General features: G+C 36.2%; 1 protein-coding gene across 6 annotated transcripts in view; it reads left to right on the top strand.

Annotated features, from left to right (window-relative positions):
- Window positions 1-17,517, top strand: part of MKLN1 (muskelin 1) — a 354,784-nt gene that overhangs the window by 22,160 nt on the left and 315,107 nt on the right. For 2 of the 6 annotated variants that reach the window (XM_057731371.1, XM_057731370.1), the window contains one exon: window positions 306-373. The exons of the other annotated variants lie outside the window; for them this stretch is intronic. In XM_057731371.1, coding sequence (XP_057587354.1) covers window positions 366-373 — 8 coding nt within the window. In that variant the 5' untranslated portion in view covers window positions 306-365. The remainder of the gene's footprint in view (window positions 1-305; window positions 374-17,517) is intronic. 6 annotated transcript variants of the gene reach the window in all.

Genomic DNA, 17,517 nt, shown 5'->3' with positions numbered 1-17,517 from the left:
ACAGTTGCCACTTGTGGTACATTGTATGGAGCCCAGCATAGGGCCTGGCACACAATAGGTGCTCAATAATTATTTATTAAAGGAGAAGAATGAGTGATTGCAACCATACCAGCTGCATCCAAAATGACAGAATCTCAATATAGTGTGTCTGAGGAAAAACAAGCACATTTCTGGGTGGTCTTCTGAGGACACTTGGCAAAAAGAGATAATCCATCATTCCTGGCAGAGGCCTTGCAAATTCCTGCTCAGTTGTCTGGACAACATTCATTTAAACAAACATTTATTGAGTACCTGTCCTGTGCCAGGTATGTCCAACGTGCTGAGGGTGCAGAGGTGAATCAGAGGATGCACTGTTAGTGGGGGAGATGGACAGGTAAGCAAATTCTTATGATACAGTGTGATGTGCTTCACAGGTGTGTGTGTGTGTGTGTGTGTGTGTGTGTCTGTCTGTCTGTCTGTCTGTCTGTTTTAAGTATTACAGGGACACAGAGCAGGAAGGAACTGATTCTACTTGGTTGAAGGAGTTGTCCAATACTTGATTATGTCTTCAAAATGACTGTCACATACGTTGCATGAGTTTATTTGGTCTTCATAAAGACCATATGAAGTTGTGATCCCTTTTTGAACATAAGATCAGATAGAGTATCATAGAGGTTAGATGAGCTCCCCAAGGTCATACAGCTAATTAATAATAATTGCTGACATTTAATGAGTCCTTAGGCTACCCGAGCTTCTGTTCTGAGCTGTATTAAGATGTTTCATCTTCACAACTCTACGAGGTCATTATTTATATTATTACCATTTTACAAATGAGAAAACCGAGACACAAGATTTAAATAATTTGCCTAGAGTCACATAGCTAGAAAGTGGAAAAACCAGGATTTGCACCAACCCATTCTGGCTTTAGCAGGCACACACTTACCCAGTGCACTAAATTACCTGTAATTGGTCCCCTGAAGAGCTGGAACTCATACTTAGATTCTGATTGCAAGTTCAGCTTTCTTTCAAGTGACCTTGCTCTTTAGCAATCTTACATACAAATGAAAGAAATGGTGTGCACCTGGCTACAAGGAGGGGCTGTGTAGGTCAGGCATCCCTGGAAGTGTTTTGGGAGAGGTATGGTAAAATCTAGAATATGCATTAGTTGTGTATTCAGGGTTTTTCAGAGCAGCCAGAATTTGGCTTCTTGCTCTCCAGGTCAGCAGTCTGGGCTCTAGGGACTATGATTTGTTACACACAGGAATTGCCACCAACACTTACCCTGAAGCCTTTTAAAATTTAGTTTAAATTTTTCTAAAAGAAGACGACAAGATATGAAATATTAAGAATGAAACAAGTTAAATTCAATACCTTATATAAAAGTGAGAATGGAGATACAGAAAAGGAGAAATGAAGCACATAATTGCTTAAATTGTCCAAGCTTTCTCTCCATAATAAAAATTCTTGGATTGAAAAATAGTTCTATCCAATATTATTGTACCTTAATAATCAGGTTGAGCTGGCTCTGTGGTAAATCTGAGAAAGAATTGGCTATTAAAATGAATGAAGTAGATTACCCTTCCCTCAGTAATTACTACTTCAGCTAATGTGGATATGACCTATGTGATTGAATCTACTGCATTTTTAAGACAGCCATCTCCCATAATTTTTGGAGATTCAGTAATTTAAAAATCAGCAGTGGGTGGGGATTTCTGTGGTAGGCAGAGGAGCAGAAAAGGTCAATGTTCTTTGACATTCTTTGCTTCAAAGCAAGTGGGTTTTTTGGTTTTGGTTGGTTTTCAGGGTTTTGTTTTGTCATGTATGGAGACCTAGTAGATGCAACTGATTTATCTTAGCCTTTGTGTTTATAGATTTCCATTTTCTTGGCTTCAGGTCCTTGGAAACATTTATTTTGATGGTAGCAGGAGAGTTAGTCATGTTTTATTTTTGTTGTTCCTATTTATTTTTAAGATCCTTTAGTTCAAGTCCATTTACAAGGTGTTATATAACTTGTATTTATGTTTCCACAAATAAAACATTCCCAGTAGTAATTTCTAGTACTCATAAAAACAGTTAATAATTTGATGCCCATCAGAATGATTCTGTAATATTAATTAGCTAGAACAAGGATATGGTTTGGAAAATTGTGTTTGAAATTTATAATTGGAGTTAGCATTTAACATGTGAAATTTCAAGTTTCTTAGATCAATTATTTTTGAGTTACCAAGCAGCCAAATTCTTATAAACATATTTTTCCTTTTCATCACTGAGTCAACAAAAGTTGGAAAATTCTTTTCTCACATATTCCATTCTTTAACTAAGCCTGAAGGTAAATGGCTTTTTAAAAAACCACATCCCAAACAAAAAGTTTTACATGAAGTTATGAGTAAACGAATAGTGTGGGCTCTACCAGCACTGGGGATGTGCGTCTAATTAGAACTCTCAGTATTTCAAACATATAATTTACTAACGTTGAGGTTTTTAATTCTTAACTTTGAGTCCATTGGGATGGAAACAAGTGACCTTTGTTGGAAATATGTCAAGAATCTTCTTTCTCAGGTTGACCTTTAGTTTGTTGGTCACCAAATCAAAACACTGTTTATTCCCAAGCTTAAAGATGTCTGTACCTTCTTAAATTTGTTATAAGATCAAGGCAGAAAGCTAGCACTGCGTTGCTGCTGTGAACAAGTTGCCCTCTCTCTTCTTCTTCTTTTTTTTAAGTTATAATATGTGGAATTCTTTTTAACTTTTTATTTTTTACAATAAACTGCATATATTTAGAGTGTACAGTTTGGTATCCCAGTCTCCCAATTCATTCCCCCCCCAACCCTCCCCACTTTCCCCACTTGATGTCCATATGTTTGTTCTCTACATCTGGGTCTCTATTTCTGCCTTGCAAACCAGTTGATTTGTACCATTTTTCTATAGTCCACATATATGTGTTAATATATGATATTTGTTTTTCTCTTTCTGACTCACGTCACTCTGTATGACAGTCTCTAGGTCCATCCATGTCTCTAAAAATGTCCCAGTTTCATTGCTTTTTACAGCTGAGTAATATTCCATTGTATGTAGGTACCACATCTTCTTTATCCATTCATCTGTTGATGGACATTTAGGTTGCTCCCATGTCCTGGCTATTGTAAATAGTGCTGCAATGAACATTGGAGTGCATGTGTCTTTTTGAATGATGGTGTTCTCTGGGTTTATGCCCAGTAGTGGGATTGCTGGGTCATATGGTAGTTCTATTTTTAGTTTTGCAAGGAACCTCCATACTGTTCTCCATAGTGGCTGTATCAATTTACATTCCCACCAGCAATGCAAGAACGTTCCTTTTTCTCCACACCCTCTCCAGCATTTACTGTTTGTAGATTTTCTGATGATGCCCATTCTAACTGGTGTAGTTTTGATTTGCATTTCTCTAATAATTAGTGATGTTGAGCAGCTTTTCATGTGCTTCTTGGCCATCCGTATGTCTTCTTTGGAGAAATGCCTATTTAGGTCTTCTGCCCATTTTTTGATTGGATTGTTTGTTTTTTTGATATTGAGCTGGATAAACTGTTTATATATTTTGGAGATTAATCCTTTGTCTGTTGATTCGTTTGCAAATATTTTTTCCCATTCTGAGGGTTGTCTTTTCGTCTTGCTTGTAGTTTCTTTTGCTGTGCAGAAGCTCTGAAGTTTCATTAGGTCCCACTTATTTATTTTTGTTTTTATTTCTGTTTTATTCTAGGGGGTGGATCAAAAAAGATCTTGCTGTTATTTACGTCGAAGAGTGTTCTTCCTATGTTTTCCTCTAGGAGTTTTATAGTGTCTGGCCTTACATTTAGGTCTTTTATCCATTTTGAGTTTATTTTTGTGTATGGTGTTAGGGAGTGTTCTAATTTCATTCTTTTACATGTAGCTGTCCAGTTTTCCCAGCACCACTTATTGAAGAGGCTGCCTTTTCTCCATTGTATGTCCTTGCCTCCTTTGTCATAGATTAGTTGACTGTAGTTTACCTCTGGGCTTTCTATCCTATTCCATTGATCTATATTTCTGTTTTTGTGCCAGTACCATACTGTCTTGATCACTGTAGCCTTGTAGTATAGCCTGAAGTCGGGAAGCCTGATTCCACCAACTCCATTTTTCCTTCTCAAGATTGCTTTGGCTATTCGGGGTCTTTTGCGTTTCCATACAAATCGTAAAATTTCTTGTTCTAGTTCTGTGAAAAATGCCATTGGTAATTTGATCGGAATTGCATTGAATCTGTATATTGCTTTCGGTAATATAGTCATTTTCACAATGTTGATTCTTCCAATCCAAGAACATGGTATGTCCCTCCGTCTGTTTGTGTCTTCTTTGATTTCTTTCATTAGTGTCTTATAGTTTTCTGAGTACAGGTCTTTTACCTCCTTGGTTAGGTTTATTCCTAGGTATTTTATTCTTTTTGTTGCAATGGTGAATGGGATTGTTTCCTTAATTTCTCTTTCTGATCTTTCATTGTTGTTGTATAGAAATGCAAGAGATTTCTGTGTGTTAATTTTGTATCCTGCAACTTTACCAAATTCATTGATTAGCTCAAGTAGTTTTCTGGTGGCATCTTTAGGATTTTCTATGTAGTATCATGTCATCTGCAAACAGTGACAGTTCTCTCTTCTTCTTGATGCCTCTTAGTTTCTTCATGAGAGACGGTGCATCTTAGCTGGCTCCATGCATGAAGCAATGTGAAGAACATTGCATCTCCCACGCATCCTCCAGAGTGGGGGGAAAGGGGTAGAGAGACAGATGAATATCAGCCTTTGAACTGACTTGACATACTTTCTAGTCCAAGGCTCCATACCAGGCAGAAATGCTCTCAATCACCAATGTTCATAACTTAAAAGTGGTAACGTAAGATTTGCAATCAATTAGATGACTGTGTGACTTTGAGCAAACAACCTCTCTCCAAAAGGACTATGTCACAGTGTTATTATAGTAAATTGTTGAGATTATATATATGAAAATACTTAGCACAAAGCCTGGCACATAGTTACGAGTATGGTTGCATTTATGTGAAGTGTACAGTTAACTACCCATGGAACCTCAAATGGACGGATGAACCCCAATTGACATTATCTGTCTCTAGCTAGTTTTAAATCAGAAAATTGCACTTCCAAATAAGTAACATCTACCAATGACTTTGCTTTAAAGCCTACATTCAGAACAAAATGTTGCTTAAGTGATAATCTGTTAATGTATTTCATAACAGGAGCTGACTACGGTTTCTTTAGGAGAAAATTACATGTGAACAAAAGCAAGAAAGAAAATTAGATAAATGAAAAGTCTTTATTTCAAAATAAATGAAGAAGGGATGGTTATCTGATTATAGAATGTTCAGATCATGGTATAATTATTGTAAGTCTACACGTAATTGCAAAATATAATTGTATTTATGTTGGTTTTTAAAACTTTTGTATGATCTTAAAGGACAATTTTTTTCATAATTGAATGACAAACTCTGCAGTACCTCATGTTAACTATTAATATGCTAAAAATACCATTAACTATCTTTTTCTTAATTGCATCTACTGTCCTGGACTTATATTTATTTCAGCAATACAAAAGGAATGATTTAAACTGCTTGCTCTTTCTGCATATTAGAAAGTAGGAGAAAGAAGCATTCCCCTGACCCACTTAACTATGAAAAAAGGACTCTCCCAAGTTGCCAGGAACTAACACAGTAGTAAAATTACAAGAAAATTTTGTTAAGAAACCTTTTCTCATCTGCAAGTTATTTGACTGAAACCTGAGGTGCTGAATTTCAGCACAAAGGTGACTTTGGAGGAGAAAGTTTGTGCCAAACTGGATCAGTTGTTTTTATGTTACGTAAGAAGGAGAAAAAAAACTAACTGTTTACTCCTACGCTATAAATTTGATTGCCCTATTACATCCAATGAGAGAATTTCCAAACCTCAAACTTTAGTTTAGCCTTATATTTCATGAACTATTTTCTGTACCCACTCAAAACTAAATATAATTAAATATTAACTAATTTGCCTTGCCCAGTTATATTTTAAAAGTACAAAGGTACTTTATTCATTATATCAGAAGTGAATTCTGGTTGAATCGTAAAAATTTAAAACAATTTCTTGTAAAATTTAAAACATTTCCTTTTAAAATATTTTTTTTCCTGATTATATAGGGTATAAGTGCAATATAAAATATAGAAGTAAAAACAAAAAATTAAAAATCACCAAATCACTGACAATTCTATCATCCAGAGATAATCATCATTAATATTTTGCTATATCCCTTATAATGGGTGTTCACACACACACACGCCCATTATATGTAAATGTATAGTAATGTTTTATTATAGAAAATTTAAAACATAAAACAAAAATAGACAGAGAGCATAATGAACCTTATGTATCTATCAACCTATTATGACCAAACCAACCCATCAGTTCCCTTTTATTCTTCTCCACTCATTTTATTTTAAAGCAAATTCCAGAAATTGTTTCATCTCATCCACAAATATTTCAATATGGATCTTTAAAAGATAAGGCCTTTTAAAACATAACCATTATCACATCTAGACTAATTAACAATGATATCTTACTCATATGAAATAAGTCATTGTTCAGAATTTCAACTGTCTCATGAATGTCATAATTTATTTTTATACGTTGTTTGAAGCAGGATCCAAATAAGGTTCACATCATAAGATTGGTTGATATGTCTGATATGTCTGTTAAATCTTTTTAAATATAAATGGAATGGAATTCCAATATAAATTCCATTCAAATATTTTTTTTCCTTCCAATTTATTTGTTGAAGATACCAAGTTGTTTGTCCTGTAGAACCTCCCACAGCCTAGATTTTTCTCATTGCATCCTCATGGTATAGTTTAACATGTTCCTCTGTCCTCTGTATTACCTGCAACTATCTGTAGGGTTTAACAGATTCAGTTTTTTGTTTTTTGGGTGGTTGTTGTTGTTGTTGTTTTTGGCAAGACTGCTTCATGTGTTTTGCCATTAAGAGGTGCATAACGTGGAATAATCTCTTCTTTTATGATGTTACCTGGAGTCATTAGTGTAAGGATTGCAAAATGACTATATTTTTAATCCTATTATTCCTTGAGTTGATTTTCTGGCATGTGCCAATGGTGGCTAAATAGATGTTTTGTGATTTTGCTTTCTATGTTTGGCTTTAAATTATCATTCAAGCTCATTAATTGGAACATATTTAATTTGTTTCACACACCTTATTTATTATTCTTATTAATTCTGAAATTAACCTTTCTTTGGCCTGTGGCAGCATCTTCAGATTAGCTCCTGACTTCTTTTGACATGACCCTAGTAGTCTTTGATCATGCCACTGCTGGTTGGTATAAGATGGTCTAGGCTTGTCTTGTATAATCCACACAGTACAAATCTATTTATATTTAAGACTTGAGTATATATAAATATAATACAAAACCATAGGACAGAAACTATTTATAATAGCAAAAGACTGGAAACAATCCAAATATTCATAAATAGAGGACTGGTTGAACAAAGTATGGTACAATCACACAATGGAATTCTTTGCAGTTATAAAATGACATTAGGAAGGTTTAGCTCTTTAGATACACTTCTATGGGTTGATCTCTAGGATACTTTTAAGTAAAGCACTAAAGGGGGAAAAAGCGAGTCTAGGATGCTGCCATGTATGTAAGAATGGATATATATGTATATACATACATATATATACACATGCATATATATATACATACATACACATACATATTGTGTACATATATATTTGCTTATATTAAAAAACAAACAATGGAGGGATAAACATCATATGATAATAATTACCTCTAAGAGGGGGAAGGGAATAAAGTGGAAGGGATGAGGATAGAAACTAGACTTCTTTGAGTTTACCTCATTATGTAGCTTTGACTTTGGAATCATGTAAATATTTTTCATAACTATAAAAACATTAATTTAAAAAATGCAATTCCTAATTTTTAAAAGCCCAACTATATACCCAGTTGGTAGCATACAGAGAACTACTTCAAACAACTTTAAGACACAGTAATTTGACAACATATCCCTAATGGGATATAAGCTAAGGACAAAATGAACTGTAAAAATATTTTTTAACAGTTTTTGGTAATTATATTTTTGGTGGTAGTATCACTATTGCTATTCTGAGTAATATGGAATAAGCAAATATTAATTATGGGATATTCTGATTCTATCATGCTCAATGTCCTTGAGAATCAGGATTCTCAACATGGAAGGAAGGAGATATAGATGTAAAGGAGAATAGGTTAGACACAAACCATGTGGTTCTGAATTTGAATTGGAAGCTAGTGATATACACTTGTGATGCATATGTATATGCATAGATATATTTCCAAATTCCTCTGTTCACTAGAAAGACCTGGAAAATGGTGACTAAGCCAGTAGCAATGAGTACCCTTGGCATCTATATTATGTCCTGGCTGAGGCAGGAAAAATATCTACATACATGTACATATATATTCTAAATATATATTCGTATATACATATATTGAATGTATGTGTAACATCAGTTATTTAGCCATGCATCTATTTCTGGACATGTAGCTTGGTTCCAATTCTTCATAGTTATGTATAATTCTGCAACAAAGCATTTATGCATGTCATTATTTCTTTAGTACAAATTCCTATAAGTGGAATTATCCAGCCAGAGGGTAGGAGCATATTTAAGCTCTTGATTAGTATTGTACAGTCGCTCTAGAAAGATTATACCAAGTTACACACCAAGCAGCAGTGCAGGAGAGTGGCTGCTTCATCCCATGAATAGTTACAGACATTCACACTGATGTGTTTCTGCCAGTATAATCTAAGTCATGTAGAGTCACTCCTGTTTTTCCTTTGTTTTTCCCTCTTTGGTTTTTTTGTGGAGAAACTTTAAAAATTAAGAATACCTCATGGAAAAACTACACTAATGTAACATTTTCATATTTATAGTATCAATTAATAACTATATATCAACAAAGATTAGAATGGCCTTATCAAATTAAATTTATTACTTATAAATTAACATGTGGAATTGCTAATACTTTAGTTGCAAACATACATATGATGACTGAATATTCATTTTTGGTAATTTGGTAGCTACTTTTGAAATTCTTGGGGTTTTTAGTTTTAAACTTTACCTTTGCAGAACTCATTATATGTAAAGCTTTATTTCCCTAATATGGTTTAGAAAGTTAAGTAACTTGCAAACATTACTTACATGTACCTTATGTATAGAATTCCACATAAATCATGAAAGCAAAAAAAAAGTAGATTACAGATTTAAAAAGCAGCCTGTTAGAGCTAGAAGGATCTTAAAGATCATCTGGTCTAACCACTTCACTTTATACTTTGAGAAACTAAGGCAGAGGGCAGTTATGTAACTTCCTGGAGGTCATACAGCTAATTTGTGACACAGTAAGATACAAATCCAGATCTAATTCAATATAGTGCCCTCTCTATGTAGCTTCACAAAATTAGCAAAACTTGAAGGCAACGTGCAAAATAAAAATAATTGTGTTAGGGAAATGGGGTTTGAGGTATCTTCCTTTGAAATTATACTGTTAACGCTACCTTTTCAATTAAAAACATCTATAGAAAACAGACCAACAACTACATTATAAAATCAGGTGAAAGAGAATTTCTGTTACTTGGAAGCTAGAAATAAATTATTCCACTAGTAGGGATTTATAGCAATCAACATACACAGTATCTGAATGCTATATATGCATGTATATACATACACACATACTATTGCAAGCACTTCAATGGCATTATCTCATTGAATTTTAACAAATATCTCAGGTGCAGAGGTTATATGACTTGCTCCAGGTAATCTCGCAAGTGTCAGGGTCAGGATTTGAACCCAGGCAGTCATAGACACAGTGGATTGGTTGCAGTTTCAAGCCTCAACGGTAATTTCGTTGCTACTGAGTGCTGTGATTGACTCTCCCCAGCTCTCTCCCTACAGGGTCAAAATTTCCACCTTAGAAATCCATTTGTTTGAATAACATGGTGAAATTCCTTAGGGCAAAATTTTTTAGAGACAGTTCTTTTAAACCCCTTATCTGCCACTTGCTAACTATGTGACTTTTCATTCCTCATCTATAATGTGAGTATGACATTAACTACCTCATTGGATTATTGGAGGATTAAATAAGATAGATTGTATCCACTTTTTAGTAGAATACCTGGCTCAAGGTATTCAATAAGCAATATCTGCTATCTTCAGCTATCATTGCCATCATCATCAATATTATTAGTATCATTATTAACATTATCACCATTATTTCTTTCCTATTGACCACCTTTTAAATGCAAAATCCTGTGGAAGGGGTAATTATTATTCAAGGGGCTAGTGACTCATCAGTTGTTTTTCTCCTGACAGGAGAGAGAAGAGGTAGTAAAGCTTGGGGAAGGAAAAAGAGATATGAAAAAGAGAGATGGTAGACCCTGAAAACAGAGTTTTACTTCCAACTAGTTGGGATAAGTTTACAGAGCAGTTCATTTGAAGGACAGTGCTCTTCTATGGGATCCTGTAGTCTTTATCGGGTTTCCAGAGGGTCTATTAGGGAGTGGAGAAGACCATTTTTCCCAGGCGGTGGCGACACTCTGTCGCTGCCCAGGGAGTCCCATGCACCATGGCCACCTGCCTGTCCAGGCTGCAGGAGTGGAAAAGGGCAAACAACTCTCAGCAAATGCTTCTGTTTACTGTGCCTGGAAACAGGCCTTTTGCCATGGAAAATTTTCTCATTGTACCCATAGGTACAGGACACATATTGCACAATACGGAAGATCTTATTAAGGCTTCTTCCTAACTTGTGTACATGCTGTGCTTCAAGCCTAGGGCTGTGTGCCATTTCTGAGGTGTCATTCTACTTTTTATTTGGGGGTAAGGTCTAAAGGTGGCTTGCAGGAGCATCCTTACACAGGTCACAGATGCTTGATGTCTTCCTGCTTTAAGCTAGCGGCTTCTCAGGTCTACGTACTCTTTTTATTTCCATATTTTATTTCACACTTTTCATTGTTATGACAAGAACATAAGCACGTGATAAAATATAAAATGGTGCAAAATGGTGTTCATTGAAAAGTACATCTCATTCCTGTCCCCGTCCCCACTGCCACTGACCAGAAGTAACCATTGTGCATTCATTCATTCAGAAAACATGGTGGAGTGCCTTCTCTGCAGCAGACACTGTCCTGGATGCTTAGGGCTGAGTAGCAAACAGACAGGTAAGATCCCTGTCTTCTAGTAGGAGTTTGATGGGCCACAAAGACGGTCCAAAAGCAATTTATCATATAGAATATCAGAAAGTGATAAATGCTACCAAGAGAAACAAGCAAGGGAGAGGGATAGAGTGAAATTTGAACAAAGTACTGAAGGAAAAGCAAGAAGGAGCTATCATGAGAAGTATTCCAGATAGAGAGAAAGCAGGCTCTCTAGCAAGGTCAGCCTGCTGTGGGGACAGAGTTTTAAATGTTTATTTTTATTGATAAAACACTTATAAAGTGTCTACCACAGATCAGGCATTCTTCTGAGCACTTTACATGTTAATTCAGTTAATTCTGGCCACAAGCCCAGGCACTCTTATCATCCCCATTGTAAAGGGAAACTGAGCCACAGATAAGTTAGGAAGGTTCCCCAAAGTCACAAAGCTAGTGAGTGGTGAGACCTGGACTTTTACACAGGCTGTCTGGTTGTGTCTGGCTTGTGTCTTAACTGCTGCACTCTGCTGCCACACACTAGGCAGGTGGCACTGGAGACGTGTGGGGCCATGCTGATGGCAAGATGGGGGTGATGGGAGAGCCTTGAACAGAAAGCTTGAAAGACAGGCATATTCTTTCAGAAAATTCTGACATATTTACATGCATTTATATTTACGTATATGTGCTTATGTGTGTGTGTCCTTGAGGTTTGTGCCCTCTTAGTAGTTAATATGCTTAATGTAAAACAATTTTAATTTAAGAGGGAGGAAAGACTTGATATTATGTATGCTGTAGTTAAAGATGATATCCTATCAAATAATATTTTGGGCACAGGTGATCTCTTCTATTTTTAAAGTCTTATAAATACTTCTGGGGCTTTGGCAGTACCTGTGTATCTGACTGTGCTTTCCTAGGACAACAAATCAACTTTCTTTTTTCAACAATTCAGTGGTTATTAGTATATTCAGTGTTGTACAACCATTGCCATTATCCAATTCCAGGATATTTCCATCATCCCAAAAGAAATTTCATACCTGTTAGCAGTCACTCTCAATTCTCCCCTCCCCCGAGCCCCTGGAAACTACTAATCCATGTTCTGTCTTTATGGATTTGCCCATTATGGATATTTCATGTAAATGGAATCATGCAATATGTGGCCTTTTGTGTCTGGACTTCTCTGAGCATCATGTCTTCAAGGTTCATCCACACTGTAGCTTGAATTAGTACTTCATTCCTTTTTATTATGAATAATATTCCACTATATGGATTTATCACATTTTGTTTATTCATTCATCAATTGATGGACATTTGGGTTGTTTCCTCTTCTTGGCTATTATGAATAATGCTGCTGTGTACATTTGCTTACAAGTTTTGTGTGAACATGTTTGCAGTTCTCTTGGGTATACCAGTGGAATTGCTTGGTCATATTCTAACAGTATGTTTAACTTATCAAATCAACTTTTGAGCACAATGTATTGCATAGCACCTCGATCTTATAAGAGGAAAATTATAGGAGCAAGTGGTTGCTTTAGCAAATGTCCTATCCTATCCTATTTATATAGAAGGTGGCAGATTAGTGGTGGAGCCTATTTCTTTGGGTTTAATGTGTCAGTATCTAAAGGTCTTTGGCACTCAGTGGATATATTCTCCATGCAGATCCCACTTTTTGTGGCCCTCTCCAGATAATAGATGGGGAGTGGCCATGAGGAAGTGGCCTTTGAAGTAACTGAAGGGCTCAGCTTGAGTAACCTTGTCCATCCCGGGTACGCCTAAGAGCATCATAGCCAGGGCCAGTCTGGAGAAATGAAGGCTTCGAGAAGATTACAAAGTTCTCTAAGAATGTTAAGGATAGTAATGGAAGCCCCAGCATTTTAGCATTCACTGCTTGCCTGGCATAATGCTAAATGCTTTACAGTTTTTTTCTAGACCTGAACTTTCCACCATGGTAGCCACTGGCCACAGGTAGCTATTAAGTGCTTAAAATGTGGTTAGTTTGAGTTGAGTCAAACCATATGTGTAAAATACACATTGGATTTTGATGACTTAGTACAAAAAAGGGAATGTAAATTATCTCACTAATATTTTTTACATGTTGAAATGATATTTTGGATATGTTGAGTAAAATACATTACTAAAATTAATTTCAACGCTTTCTTTTTCCTTTTCTTAATGGGGCTACTAGAACATTTTAAATTACATATGTGACTCACATTTGCAGCTTGCATTATATTTTCTACTGGATGGCACTTGTTCTAGACTGTTCTTCACAAGTAATTTGATCAGCTGGACTGTATTATCATCTCCACATTGTGGGTGAGGAAATTGAGGTTTAGAGAACTTAAGTAAATTGCCTGTGATCATACAGCTGTGCCTTAAGCACAAATCTGTCTGTCTCTAAGCCTGAATTCTTACCCATTATTCTATGCTGTCTCCTCGGAGTCCAAAAATATAACCCATGTGATACAGAAACAGTTATGATCATTAGCTATGGCAAAAAGCTGTTTTCATGTCTCCATTGTAGAGCACAAGAAAAATTGTCCATGCCATTCTGTAAGGTAGAATTTAGGTTGTAGTTGGGGGAAATTGCCTATGGGAAAGTTTCTGAAATACTAATGCTTTGTTTGTAACAGTTTGGGGCTTACTTGCCAAGGATAGAAGGTAGATGAAACTACTTCAGAGGTTACTTTCATTTCTATGATCCTATATTACAATTCATGTCAGATTCACAGGTCAGTCGCTGCTGTAACACTCAGAGTGAGGTGGAGTAGAGGGAGATGAATTAATGCTTCAGTTTCATCCTTTTTTCCTGTAAAATGTAAGGCTTTAATTTCATCCTATTGCATCTGAATTTGTGAAAACCTCGGTGGGACATTCTTCATAGCAATGCTGCCCTCTTCTAAGTTGCAATGAAGAGAAGGTGGAAAAACAGTTTAGGAGAGAGAGTCACTCCATTTCCTTCCCCTCATCCCCCACCTTAAACCATTCTCTAAAATACATGTTTTAACTCAGTGAAATCTTCCTTTTCCTAAGGCATCAGTGTTCATCACTTAAAGATAATTTTCATATGTGCATATTAATACTAGCTTTGCTACATTGTAAATACTATAACAATTTTACTCTCATTTTACATATACTTGTGTATAACAGGTATCATGAGTATAATTCACTTATTTAATTTCAAATACCAAAGGGGGAGCCCAGTTTAGAACACTACTTCCTTAAGCTACTTTTCCAAGACGAGAAGGCAGGGGAAGGATTGGGATAATTGGGAATTACGCTTTTTCTTGGGGTCTTGTCCCAAATGTTTAAACCCTCTCATATTTTTAGGGCTAGAAATGCTGCTATCAGCCATTAAACAAAATCACACACACTTTTTTCTTTTGTCACCAGGCTACAAATTTACGGCATACCGAGAAACATGGCAACTTGACTCCCAAAAGATTTAAGTGCAGCTCAAAAATCAAACCCCGATAAGCTAAAAAAGTTTCTAGACCTGTATGCACCATGTTTTTTTTTTTTTTTTTTTTTTTTTTTCAGTGTCAAAATTTTAGTGCCCCTAAATTAGATTCACTTTGGCTTAAATAGCTACACGGAAAATAAATTTCAGCATTTGTTTTTTGTTTAGTCATCCTTCCTTAAAATTCCTTAGCAGTTTCAAATGTACTTCAGATGGGGTGACAATGAACCACAGAAAGAAGTCAGAAAGATTGAATGGTATTGGGAAAGGAATGTGGAGCGGGAATCAGGTGACATGAATTCTAGCTCTGTTTCAACAAGGCTTTTAGGTATTTAAGTTCCACAAACATTTAATGGATACCAACTGAGGCCAAGGCATTGTAATAAGTGCTGTAGGAGTTGCAAGGATAAACAAGACATGGAATGTATCACCTAATAGGAAAGAAAGCATTCACAAAGCTATGGTATTATATGATCCAGACTGTGTGGATAATGGAGTAGAATTTATGGGAGCACAGAGGGAATAAGCATAATTCCAGGCAAGGAGACTGGAGATGAAGAAACTGATGATTGGGGTGGTCCTGGAAGTATGGCTAGGATTTCCTGGTGGGGCTGGAAGGGAAAGGTGCTTTAAACAGAAGGTGTAGGCAAGGGGAGACAATGTAAGCAAAGGTGTAGGTAAGAAAGTGCAGAGCTGGTTCAGGAAACTTGTTAGACAGGAAGGCGCAGTTAATTCTGAATAATAAAGGGAGATAATCTTTGACCGCTAGATTAGAATCAGATTGTGGTAGAGGTTGAATTCCATTCTGAAGAATCTGGGCCTTATTTGGGAGGGGGGAGGAAGGGGCAGCAAAGATAAAGAGCAGACCCATGAATGATCAGCTTTGCTAGGGTGATTGCTCTGACAGCATGAGTGGTGAGCAGAAAGATAGAAAGCTGGAGGATGAGTTAGAAACTGTCATGGTGGGGTTCATGTAATGGGAATGGATAGAGAAGGCAGATGCAAGAGACATTTTGGAAGCAGAATTGACAGGGATTGGCCATGACTGGTTTTGAGATGCAAAAGATGACTGTGGTTTTGAGCACTGATGGGTGAGAGCATGGATGGAGATGCTGACAATGTAGGAGATTTGCTGGCAAAGATGCTGTTTGGTTTTGAGCATATTTAATCCATTCCAAACAAATCAGCTAATCATACGAAACACAAATCAATTCCTGACTCACCTCTTTCCAAAACCCTTCAATGCCTTCCCATCCTACTCAAAATAAAAGAAAAGTCCTCACAATGTCCGATAAAGCTGTACATGTCCTGGCTGCCCACTTTCTCTTTGATCTCATCTCCTTCCCCGCCCCCCTCTTCTCAATACAAGGGAGCCACACTAGCCCTCTTACTGTTCCTCCAAGAATGCTCAGCGTGCATTCTCCTTAGGGTTGCTCTTGGTGTTTTCTCTGCCTGAAACCCTCTTTCCTCAGGCTAGTCTCATACCTCACTCCCTCACTTTCTTCAGCTTTTACTCAAATACCTGTGTAGAAGAACAAAGTAGGAACCCTAAAGGCCTTTCCTAACAATGCTATATAAAACAGCAACCACCAACCCTTCTCTCCTCCTTGGCACTTTCCCTCTCCACACCACTTACCACCACCTGACCATACTATGTTTTTACTAGTTTATTATCATAGCCTGGAAACTGAAGCAGTAAAAGCAAATTGATAATGAAACAATCTAATGTTTTCAAGGACTCAGTGAGATTTGGTACTCTCACCCACCATTTTTGGGACTGCACATTGATATAATCCCTTTGAAAAGCAATTTGGCAGTAAATATGAAGAGTCATAAATTGGTGATGTCCTGGAGCATTTTACATTTTGGAGATTCTGAAAGACAATCCTAAGAAGATAATATATGGAAAAGAAAATAGGCAGGAAAATGTATATGGATACAATATTTATAATATCAAGAAACTGGGAAGATTCTAAACATCTAACAATATAAGGAGATAGTTAAATTAAGTAAATTATTATTCATTTACTTGATATATCATTCACTGTTAAAAGGATAGTTATAAAAAGCTCATTAGCAACACGGAAAATGCTTATGAAATAACATTATATTTAAAAGAACAGGATCCACAATTGTATACAGTATGATCAGTTATCTTTAAATATGCATACGAAAAAAGACTAGGAGGAAATGAACCCATGTGCTGATATTAAATAGATTAGGCTAATGGGATTATAGGTTTATTTTTTTTCTAAATTTTAGATTTTCTGTATTTAGGTTATATCCTTTTTGTAATGTGGTTATGTTATTTTTTAAATAATCTTTTTTTTAATCATCAAAAGAAACTGAGCTTGTACAAGTCAACTCATCCTCTAGACTGCATTGTCGGGTATCAACGGGAAGTCTGAGTTTCTCAGCTCCCCTACCTCCTCATTCCTGACTTCCTCTTTTCCACTTGCCTGCATAATTTTAGCCTGTGTCCTCCTGGTTATGACGGTCACAATCATGAAACAACAAAGGCGGAAAGAACATAACTTGCCCTTTGCTTCTTGACGTTTATATGCATGGAGTGAGGCTAAGTCACCTGATCCAAGTCTCCTTCTACTTTTTCTTTTTTCAGCTACCACTTCCCCCATTGGTAGACTTTTAGGGTTCCTACTTTGCTTTTCTATACAGTTTTTATCACCATGTGATATATTACGTATTTACTTGTTTATTATCACAGCTTAGAAACTGAAGTGGTTAAAAAAAAATAAAAAAAATACCATGTCAATCTACTAAGTGTCAGTTAAGCTCTTTCCTTATTTTATTCCTCATGTGTATTTGCTCATTTTATCCTTATAAATCAGCCAAATAAATGTT

The sequence above is a fragment of the Hippopotamus amphibius genome, chromosome 4 (genome assembly GCF_030028045.1).
Source record: "Hippopotamus amphibius kiboko isolate mHipAmp2 chromosome 4, mHipAmp2.hap2, whole genome shotgun sequence".
Taxonomy (NCBI): domain Eukaryota; kingdom Metazoa; phylum Chordata; class Mammalia; order Artiodactyla; family Hippopotamidae; genus Hippopotamus; species Hippopotamus amphibius.
The sequence above is the reverse complement of the archived record's forward strand: the minus strand, read 5'-3'. Positions and strand labels throughout refer to the sequence as shown.